The sequence below is a fragment of the Setaria viridis genome, chromosome 9, assembly GCF_005286985.2.
Source record: "Setaria viridis chromosome 9, Setaria_viridis_v4.0, whole genome shotgun sequence".
NCBI lineage: Eukaryota > Viridiplantae > Streptophyta > Magnoliopsida > Poales > Poaceae > Setaria > Setaria viridis.
The window spans coordinates 7,186,527-7,197,317 of NC_048271.2; the positions used below are offsets into that span (position 1 = coordinate 7,186,527).

At 45.8% G+C, this 10,791-nt stretch overlaps 2 protein-coding genes across 4 annotated transcripts; one reads left to right on the top strand and one right to left on the bottom strand.

The window, feature by feature from the left end:
• Window positions 1-4,521, top strand: LOC117839714 (binding partner of ACD11 1). Of its 3 annotated transcripts, XM_034720117.2 has the most exons (6): window positions 13-286; window positions 1,044-1,118; window positions 2,659-2,762; window positions 2,851-2,926; window positions 3,084-3,167; window positions 3,668-4,521. In XM_034720117.2, exons 1-6 carry the CDS (start codon window positions 281-283, stop codon window positions 4,247-4,249), a joined length of 927 nt encoding a protein of 308 aa, XP_034576008.1. In that variant the 5' UTR covers window positions 13-280; the 3' UTR covers window positions 4,250-4,521. The 3 variants fall into 3 exon arrangements, with proteins under 3 accessions (XP_034576010.1, XP_034576008.1, XP_034576009.1); XM_034720119.2 differs by lacking the exon at window positions 1,044-1,118 and having other exon boundaries at window positions 1-286; XM_034720118.2 differs by lacking the exons at window positions 13-286; window positions 1,044-1,118 and adding an exon at window positions 1,132-2,555.
• Window positions 4,522-8,384: 3,863 nt separating this feature from the next.
• Window positions 8,385-9,745, bottom strand: LOC117840468 (mitogen-activated protein kinase kinase 9). Its single transcript, XM_034720979.2, has one exon. It carries the CDS (start codon window positions 9,574-9,576, stop codon window positions 8,578-8,580), a length of 999 nt encoding a protein of 332 aa, XP_034576870.1. The 5' UTR covers window positions 9,577-9,745; the 3' UTR covers window positions 8,385-8,577.
• Window positions 9,746-10,791: the final 1,046 nt, after the last annotated feature.

Consider the following 10,791-nt stretch of genomic DNA (forward strand, 5'->3'; position numbering starts at 1 on the left):
CCGTGCCACTCTCAACGCGCATCGCGGCCGGCATCCTCGCCATCTGCCGGTCGGTACGGTACGTTACAACTCCACGCGACGCGCAAGCGTGGGGGGGCGACAAAAACACGCGCCCGCACAAGTCGTCCTCTTCCTCCGCACGCCGACACGGCGCAAATCCCCCCACCCCAAGCCCACAAACCCCGAGCGACGCCACACGCCGGCTCGTGCGGCTGCTCGCCCCGCGCCCGCCTCGGATTCACCGCCGCGCTCCGCGTCGCCGCGAGATCCCGTCCCCGCGATGGAGGTGAGTGCCGGCAACTCCATCTCCACCTAGCCTTCTGCTGGTCTGCGGAGGCGAGCTGAGCCTCAAAACTCCCTAGTACGCGGCGCTGTTGCTGTTTGCGTGTCTGGCGGCTGCGGGCTCAGTCGCCGGCGGGGTTTCCGCGGCGGGTTTGCTTGATTTGTGTTGGGAATGTCCACCGCGGTGAGCGGCATTGCGAATTCTGCGGGACGGCGTTGCTCCCGTTTGGGCGGTGGTTGCGGGTTTTCCTGGTAGATTTGGTACGCCCCGGTCCTCCGGAAGCCTGCTGCTTTGCTGAGAAATTCAAAGTGCAGACGAGCGCGCAAACGCTCGAGTTGCGAATTCGTCTGTTTGCCGTTGGATTCTAGCATTGTGTTGTGTTTGGTTGATGGTATGTGGATTGGCTGCACCTATTCGATTGCTTATTTCAGGCCCATCTCCCTCCGATCAGGGACACACGAACCCTACTGGTCACTCACTCAACCTTTGGCGGTCGTGTGTTTATAAGAGGCGGCTAGATCCGATCTTCAAGTTTGTTTCTCGTTGGGATGCCTCCCCTGAAATTTTGTGGCATGGTAGCAATTGACGATTTGTGCAATGGCAGTAAACATTAAACTGCATATTACTTCATTTTCCACAGTCTACATTGAGATGCCTAATGATGTCATGGTTTTGCTCGAGTTGCGAATTCTAGCATTGTGGTGTGTTTGGTTAATGGTATGTGGATTCAGGGCTGGACCTTTTCGATTGTTCTTTTCAGGCTCATCTCCCTCCAATCAGAGGCTCACCAACACCAAACGCCTGCGGTTCTCTACTATTAGAAGTTACTCTACTGGTCTCTCACTAAACCTTTGACGGCTGCGTGTTTATTGGAGGCGGCTAGATCCGATCTTCAAGTTTGTTTGTTTCTCGTTGGGATGCTTCCTCTGACGTTTTGTGGCATGGTAGCAATTGATGATTTGTTCAGTGGTAGTAAATACTAAACTGCATATTACTGCATTTTGTGCAAAAGGGATGCCATGATTTTGCTTGGTTTGCCATGACCTGTTGCCTTGCTTCATTGATTTGGCCATTTCATTGTGCCTTTTGGGTTTTTTGTTTTCGGTTAATGAATGCTTCTGTTGATTTTTGCATTTACGAAAAAATAATTCGTCCCGTGTCCTGGTAATGTGACAGGATGACAAGGTACTTGCTATCCTGCATCATGATACTAGAACATATATCTTGAAATTAAATCAAACATGCTGAACTTGACAATGTGTAAATGAATAAATGAATTGTGTTTCTACTTACACCGAGTCCCAGTGATACAAATGGTTTAACAAAAACGATTGGAGTATGAATAGTGGGTTGATCATGGTTCGTCATTGTATTTAAACTGAAATTTTGCAAGCATTCATTTCTAATATTTATTTCACAAACTCTCTTAATGTTTATAGTTATTAATACATACAATACTGGAAATAGTATACCCCACTTGAGATTTAGGTTTCTAGAATCAACTTGATGCTGCTATAGCATGTCATCTGTGATCTACAGTAACTTTTGCAACAGTTGTAACTACATCGCACTGCACACTTCAATCTTTTGCACAGAGAGTTTGTTGAGGATAAACATGTTTTAATTCAAAAAAGGATAAACATGTACATATTAGGCATCTGACATGTTACATATTCTGTGAAATATTCTTTAAGATAAGTGGGTTGGCAGGTACATGTTCCTTCTTGTCAGCTTATTGTAGCTTTGTTAGCTGTTACGTTGTTTGCTAAGAACTATATTCAATATGTTTTCCCATGTTAAACTGTTGAGCATTTTAGGCAGCACAAGATCTTATTGGGAAACTTTTAGAAAATACGCGAACCCTCTAGGGCTAAAACGGCACCAAAATTTATCTAGAGTTTATATTTTGCCTACTGCCTTAAAAAATTTCTTCTCAAAATGACACTCTGGCAAGGTTCACAGAGTGCATTTTCTCTAAACCCCTCGCAATTGTTAATTCCCAATTACCCTGTTCTCCCTTTGGCTGGTAGTACGCTGCCTTACTCTTTTCTCTGGTAGCTGTTGCCTCACTGGCACTGATGTACCAGGCGTTCTGCGCCATTGCCATAATCGACTGACCCAATTTGGTTGGATACTACAGTAAACACCTTTTAGTAATTCAGTCCATTCGATTTGACAGCTGCCTGCAATTTGTCCTTTTTCAGCTTGAACTCTGGAATGTTTGGACTTTCAGGAGGGCTGAAATGTGTTGATTCTAATGTCACCTAATGCAGTAATGCATAATCACTAAAATTGCGAGCTTATTTCCTGCCATGTACTGAGGTACTATTCAACCAAAGATCTAATACCATTTGCTCTTCTTCCTTTTTTCACAGATGCGAACAGTAAAAGTTAGCAACCTTTCGTTAAATGCTGTGAAAAGAGAGATAACAGAGTTCTTTAGTTTCTCCGGGGATATAGAATATGTTGAAATGCAAAGGTAATTTGTCACTGCTTCTAGTATTGGCTGTATATGCCTGGAAAATTGGAATTATACTTCTTAAAATATTTGCTTCTCTTTTCATCAGTGAATCCGAATGGTCACAGCTTGCTTATGTCACATTTAAAGACTCACAGGGAGCAGACACTGCTGTTCTTCTCTCGGTATGTTCAAATTCCTGCAACTCATTTCTTGCCATAGCCATTTAGTTTTTTCTGTTGCACTAGGATGGTCTTACCCTTTTCTGTTCATGCTATTTCATCTCAAATCTTTTGTTTTGATCCAGTATATGGCTTGCAATATCTGATTATTTGTTAACAGGGGGCAACAATTGTTGATCGTGCTGTCATCATAACTCCAGCTGAGAACTATCAGCTGCCTCCTGAAGCGCTCAAACAATTATCGGTAAGAATATTTTACATTTTATGACATGATCCTCATTTCAAGTTACATCAAATTCAGAAGAAAACTGGCCATTTTATTGGATTAAGATTACTTTTGTTCCCAAACTGAAGAGCTAGTTTATTGCAAGTTGTTTTCACAAACAATTTATTCTCGCTATGAGAGTGTTTAGGGGTTAGCCGGTTAGGGCAGTTGTTCACATAATCACATTCTACTTATCAAGAAAATACTCAGCATTGCAAACAATAAGAAAGTAGTGTATCTTTAACAATTCTAAACAAACTATGCATGGTGACAATCAGCAAGAAAACTTCTCAATTGGGCAGTTAATTTGAATCAGTTCTATTCAGCAAAATGAAATGCATGTGCTGTCTCTCAAGTCACTTACGTGGAAGTTTACTTTACAGTCCATTTGATGATCTGCGGTTCATTTTCAGATACAGCAGTACTTTTCTTGGATATGTACTGATATACTTTTTTTTGCATCTTGTTGGTACAAAAAGGGAGCAAGCCCCACTACTGAATCTACAGTCAGGAAGGCAGAAGATGTTGTCAGCAGCATGTTGGCCAAGGGCTTTGTCCTCAGCAAGGATGCTCTCAACTTAGCAAAATCCTTTGACGAGCGTCACAATATCCTGTCCAATGCTACTGCTACGGTCGCATCTATAGACCGCCAGTATGGCCTGAGTGAAAAGATCAATCTGGGCCGAGCCATTGTTGGCAGCAAGGTCAAGGAGGTGGATGAACGGTACCAGGTCTCAGAACTCACTAAATCTGCTTTGGCTGCTGCTGAGCAGAAAGCCAGCATTGCAGGCTCTGCCATCTTGAGTAACCAATATGTCTCAGCTGGTGCCTCCTGGTTAACCAGCGCATTTGGTATGGTAACTAAGGCGGCAGGTGACATGACCTCGATGGCGAAAGACAAGGTAGAGAGGGCTGAGGAGGAGAGGAAAGCCATCATGTGGGAGGAGAGGAACGGGCTGGTGAGCGAGTATGCAAAGATGCACCTTGATGAGCCCTCTTCATGGGAACCTGCAGTTCTTCCTTTGGAATCAGTGGATGAGCAGAAGCTCCAGGCTGTGTGATCGCTTCTCACACGTAATTCTTTTGCTGCTTGTCCTATATATAGATGATTCTTTTTCGTCGATGCACTAGATCAAAACAGAGGGTCATAATCACTATAGTGTCATGTAAATTTCAGAGCGTTGTCATTGTTTTCTTACCAGCTTTGTTATACTAGACCACTGAATGTGAATGGTCTACTTGTTTCTGCTACTACATACTGTAATACAGCTTGCTCCGTTAGATACAGCTTCTAATGCTGAGTTGAAACGTGGTTACTAAATTTACTGCTCCAGCACCTTCCAGGATTCCTGTTGCAACTCCAGAACTATGTGCTGCAAGTATCTGATGTTACCTGCTAAATGTTGAACTATACCAATTACCAAAAGAATTCGTCGGAAAATTGTGTCTTGTTTACAGTTTCATTATATACAGCACCAAAATTATGGGACGTCAAGCTCTATGGATCCCGTAAGAAATAATCTGTCTAGCAGACACGATAGCTTTCATCGTGCTTGCACTACGTTACACTTTCAATACACTTGCAGCACAATGACCTTTTCTGGAAAACACCTATGTCTGCAACAAGAAATTTCGTGCGCTAGGGGCTCATAGCAGCCTGACGCTTTGCGTACACCTGACACCTCCCCTCGTGCTTGACGGACACTTCCGTAATCCCTAGCTCTTCTTGTAGCTGTTGCAGCTGGTTATTCGATTATCATGTCCTAATTGATTCTTGGTGTTGCCAATGATACAGGTAGCCAGCAGCCTCTGCTATTGGCGAGAGGAGGCATTGGTTGACAATGGCTTATGGCTTATGCACATGCCGCTTTGGATTGGCTCAAGGAGAAAAACAAATTGCAACTTGCACAGCACAGATAAGCTTCCTACGCGTACATACATTGACAGCCGATGAAGCCTGCAATTAACAAGATCCTAACACGTGTCACGAGCAGCCAAGATTGTATAGTGGTATAGTCAAATGTAACAGCCATGACCAATTTGGTTATGATGATCATGAACTCATCATAACATGGTAACTCTTGGACCGAACGTGTGGTGCCCTAAATTAAGCCCATGATGGTCATGCCTGATCCCTGACGGCGCACCATATGACTGCGCACCACCGTCAAAATGTTTTCAGAGTAGCCGCCAACCTGTTTCTTTCGGCCTAATCCATTTATCTCCTTTCCTTACTCGAGCAGTCTCTGTCTTCTGAAATATCTACGTGAGCTTTAACGATCTAAAACTGAAAAATCGTATACATCACCTGAAATTTAAAGATGAAGTGTTCGTCACTGGCGGCGCTTCCAACCTCCACGTGTCCTGGGTAAATTATCGAATCAAGTTTTGGACAGTTAAATAACGTCGGTCTACCGCACTCCAAAACATAATCTTACCATCAGCACATGGTAAATAATCTTCTTGCCAGGACTTAATCATAGCCTCCATGAACAATAAAGAGCAATAGTCATGCTTATTTGGAACGGATGAATCGCAAAACTAAAACCATAACGTATTTAAATTAAAGTTAGTTAATTATAGAATTTGGCACCAACTAATTCCAACAGGCGCACAATACTGTAAAATTTGCCCACTAAACTAGCGTAAATACAGTCATCTTTTGTAAAAAAAAAAATATTATAGGAGTGTCTGCCTCCATCCGTCTGCCATAGTGCCATGCATTGATATTGATCCAGGCGTGTTGGAGTCACTTCTGCTAGTAGCAGTAGTGTTGCTTTGTACACTATGCATCTTCACGAAGAGGGAGAAAGCATGGGAAAATAAATGGAAATCATTCGGTAGAACAACCTTGCATATGATCGATAGCATCAACTAATCTATAGCCGCCCCCTCAAAACTAAAGTATACAGGCAATGCAAGCATAAACCCTCGTTGTGTTTATTCCAGATATATCCTGATCCGTATCAGTACATCTCTTTCCTAGCACCATCATCTCAGTCGTCATAGAAAGGACAGGCTAACGGAACCGATTGCAACAGGTATGGTGCACCTGTCAGAGCAAAGGGCGGCTGCCTTTAAATTGCTGGGTAAGTAAAGAACCGAAGATTGTGAGGTTTAACTGGCCATCACTCATCACGGCCAATCACATTAGATCGAGTACTCTAAACAATCGTCACAGCATCGTGTGCATCGTTTTGCAATTGATAGGTTGTTACTAAATCTTGCTTCCTAAGATTTGGTAGGTGCTGATGAACAATCAGTCCAAAAAGTATGTTTTTCGTTCCAAAAAGTATTGGTTAGTTTAGTTTTGTTCTAAGTCAAATGTCTTTAACTTCGATCAAGTTTATAGAAAATTAGTTAATCCACAATACGAAACAAATACAATAGCAATATATAAAGATGATTTAATGAAACTAGTTTGATATTGTTGTTAGTCCTTTTTTTTAAAAAAAACTTGATCAAAACCGCTCTATGCTCACGCTTGCTTAAAGCCCCTGGTTTTGCGTCTGCCACTTGTGGACCAAATTGAAGCAATCCCAACTTCGAGGGAAGTGGGAACGGGGCTCTGTTCGTATGCTCAGGTCAGCTTTCAGTGCCACGACTGCGTGCGGACATGCCAACGCGCCACGGCCTCTGCGTGCATGGATGCTGACGGTTTAGTCGGTTGGTTGCGCACTTGCCCTGATGGCCTATGCCCAATGGGTACGATTACTATTATATCTCTTTTATCCTTCCACCATCACAAATTGTATATCGTTTTGATATTTCTAAATTTATAAATTTTTCTATGCCTATAGAGATACACTTTGTTTAGATACGTAGTAAAAGTAGTGAATTTAAAAAATATCAAAACAATCTTATAATTTGGGATAGAGGGAATTAAAATTAGTTGAAGTGAATCTAAATTGATCAGTTAATGAACGTTTGAAACCATAACTAATACGAGCATCAAGGATTAAAGACATGATGATGCCATCCATATCTAAATCGTTTTAACGTCGCTGTCGAAACAGAGGACAGAACAATGACTCGTGAGTCGTGAGTGCGAATGGCAAGACGTCGTGGGGGGTTTGTTCCGATCGACCGAATCAGCCGTCGATCGGATTCAGGCGAACAAGTCACTATTCTAGTCCCAGTGCCACCCAGCCCGACTGCGACACTGCACGCGCGCTTTTGGTTTGGCGGCAGATTCAGAAATCAGAAGATGTAGCCGTCAAGGCGTCAAAATGGCTGCTTTGTTGTTTGCGTCTCTTGGTGGTTGGGCTCTTGCACCACCGGATAAAATGCACGAAGATGGCGTCGGCTCTTACTCAAGCTGTCGACGATCTGTGCGGAGATTTTTGTTTTAGATGACATAGCAGCTGACGCTTCCTGTTGTGCGTGTAATAGCCATGTGTTTTCTTATCTCCTTCTTTTTTAAAAAAAGGAGATAGAGGAAATTTCCCTCGATGAAGTGTCAGTGGCCAGGTACTTCGATGCCAGCGTACATGTAAAATGGTGAACGTGACCGGAATGCTTGTGCATATGCAGGCTGCACTTTCCAGTGAAATAGCTCCCGTGAGTAACTAGGTGACGGGTTTGGATCATAGGAGGACGTAAGAAATGACGGTGCTTGTGAAACTGACAGCGGGAAATCTTAGTCTGCTGATATCCTTTCGTTACGTCATTTCGGTTCATCGCATTCTTATCATTTTTCTTTGACAACTTCAAGGATGCATAAGATCGCTAGATGAAGAACGTATGCATTAGAATTCAAGCAAGCTAGCACCCGCGTTTTAAGATGAGATTTGGAGACAGGATGGATTAATTTTTGCTGCCATGCCACCTATCCATAATTGCCAGTTCCTTTCTCTAGTCTCATCCAATCGGATTAGGAACATTATCGCAATTGAGCGCAGGTTTCAGTACAATTTAAGGAAGTTCTTTTAGTGGTAAATTGTTGTTGGATCTTTGATTCTCTTCTGTGATAAAAGTGGTAAATGAACCCAGGTTTCAGTACAATCGGATTAGGAACATTATCGCAATTGAGCGCAGTGGTAAAAGTTCTTTCAGTAAGGCACTAGGAGAAAGTTCCATTGCGTCCTGGATATAATCTCAAAGCTTTTGTGCGGTAACGATCAAACTGTCCCTCGTACGAGTGGTTCCACATCTCAGTGTGATTCTTGACCTCGCATGAGGGCCATGCCGGCAAACTTGTTTCTGAACAATATCCTTAATCCCTTTATTTATGTACCGTTCTTGTTGAAGATTCATGTCCTCAATCTTATCTGTCTATTTCATGTTAGTCCCTAGATTAGATTAGTAAATTATGAGTGAGAAAGTGCTATGCACATATGCACAAATTGTACAATCCTACTCCTACGGCTGCGATCAATCTAATGCCAGTTCATGCTCCGGCGACCAGCCACCGGAGCGCGTCTTTCGAGGCCGCGACGTCCCTTCCGGCGACGAACGGGTGCGCAAGAAGCTGCGCCACAGATGCTCGCTTCGTGTAGTCCTTCTGCATGCATGCGGCCACGAACGCTCGGAGCTCCGGCGACGCCGCGCCGTCGGGCAGCGAAGGCAGCTCGCCGAAGCATATGGCGCACATCAGCGCTGCCCAGCTCGGCTTCTGCCCGGCGGGGAGGAGCGGGTACCGGCCCATGAGGAGCTCGAGGATGGTCACGCCCAGGCTCCAGACGTCGGCGGCGCAGGGGTCGGCGTGGCCGTGGCGCTCCGTGTCGAAACGCTCGGGGCTCATGTACGCCGCCGTGCCCTCGTAGGCGGCGCAGTGGTCGCCGGCGCGGGAGAGGACCTTGGCGATCCCAAAATCGGCGATCTTGACCTCCCCAGCAGCGCTGACAAGGAGATTCGCCGGCTTGACGTCGCGGTGGACGATGCGGCGCGCGTGGAGGTGCGCCAGGCCGGCCAGCGCCTGCGCCGCGACCTCCGCGAGCGCGAGCTCCGGGAACGCCCCGCGCCGGGCCACGACGGCGTCCAGCGAGCCGCCGTCCACCAGTTCGAGCAGGAGCGCGACGTCGCCGGAGGCCCCCGCCCCCGCCGCGGGGAGCACGGAGTGGCACCGCACGACGTGCGGCGAGCTGTCGGCGCGGCGCAGGGCGTCCACCTCCGACGCGGCGCCAGGGTCGCCGCGGTGCAGCACCTTGAGTGCGTACAGCGCCGACGTCCGGCGGTGGGCGACCTTGTACACCGTGCCCCCGTTCCCGCGCCCCAGCACGGCGACCCTCTCGAAGTCCGAGAGCCGGAACTCGCAGTCAGCCCGCGACGCGGACGTCGAGGCCGGCGCGGCCACCGGAGGAGGGTTGGGGTGCCGGAACGCGCACGAGGGGACGTCGAGCGAGATGTGCAGCTGGGGGAGCCTCCTCTCTCTGACAGTCAGAGCCATTTGCTTTGAGACTAATCACCGAGATTAGCACAATAATCAGGAATATCTTGAGATCGAAAGGGAGGCTTATTGCAACACATATGATCTGCTTATATACTCCCAACTCTGATTATTTTATGATTCGAGCTGATTGTGCACAGAGACTCAGAGAGTGATGTGCAACCGCCAGTAATTTTCTGATTTAGTTTCATTCCCATTTTTTTACTCCAAGATTTTTTCTTGGAAAATGATGGGGAACTTTCTGAACAGCGCATGCAACGTCTGCCTGAACTTGTTCTTGGTGGACGAGAGATGCAGAAGCCATGGCAACAAGGTTTGGTCCATGGGAAGTCTATGAGATGCGCATCGCAGGTAGGCGGTAAGAATGTTCTCCAACTCCAAGCACCTTGGGATCTTTCCGTAACCAACGAGATGGAGACGGCGTGGTGTGGCATGCGGCCCACAATCTCGCCGTCTCCGCCGTCATCGTAGAATAATCGTGCCATTTTAAACTGGGAGATCGGCTGAGAAGATCCCCGGATAAGCATTAGTGATTCAGCATGGCCTGCATTTTTTTTTGAAGGAACAGCATGGCCTGCATTTGTTTTGCAATTTGCAGTAAAAGAAATTGTGTTTTATTAGCCTTTTTTAGGGCAGTCTTTTATTAGCCTTGACCAAACCAGAGTATTACCCGGCGAGGCTCTGATCCGCATTCCAGTGAGGTGGGGGCCGCTAAGCCATAGCCAAGTCGTCAAAGAGGAATCAACGAAGCCACTGGATTCCGGGAGTGAGCTCAAGTTGATTTGTTAATGGCGTTGTGTGCGCCGTGTGCCATCAGTCGCGACCGAACCGTCATCTAATTTCCAATGCAAGCAAGGCACAAAAAAGACGTCTCTTTTAGTTAGATGCGCGATTAATATGGGTAAGACTATTGCAGAAAATGAAACTCGATTCAAGAAGTGAAGCCTGAGACACCTCTGAGCAGCCAAACTGCAAGTTGCTTAGCTGGGCGTTTCAATGAGCAGAGCGGGTAACAATGTAGAAAAAAAGACCTCCGAAACGAATACATTTCTTAAAGCGAAAAAGCTTCAAATTAGAAAAGAAACGTGAAATACCGTCAGCAACACAAGGTTAGTCTGTGTAACTAGTATGATTTAATCATCTCATGTAATTAGCCCATGCATCAATAAAGAGAGAACTATGCATGCAGCAGCTATTGCACGATTGCAGATTTCA

Bases quoted from the DNA above. Each gene is read 5' to 3' on its own strand.
- LOC117839714 (XM_034720117.2), top strand. The intron at 2,763-2,850 runs GTAATTTGTCAC...TCTTTTCATCAG, and splicing joins GAATATGTTGAAATGCAAAG to TGAATCCGAATGGTCACAGC. The intron at 3,168-3,667 runs GTAAGAATATTT...TGGTACAAAAAG, and splicing joins AAGCGCTCAAACAATTATCG to GGAGCAAGCCCCACTACTGA.
- LOC117840468 (XM_034720979.2), bottom strand. From the start codon at position 9,576: ATGGCTCTGACTGTCAGAGAGAGGAGGCTCCCCCAGCTGCACATCTCG.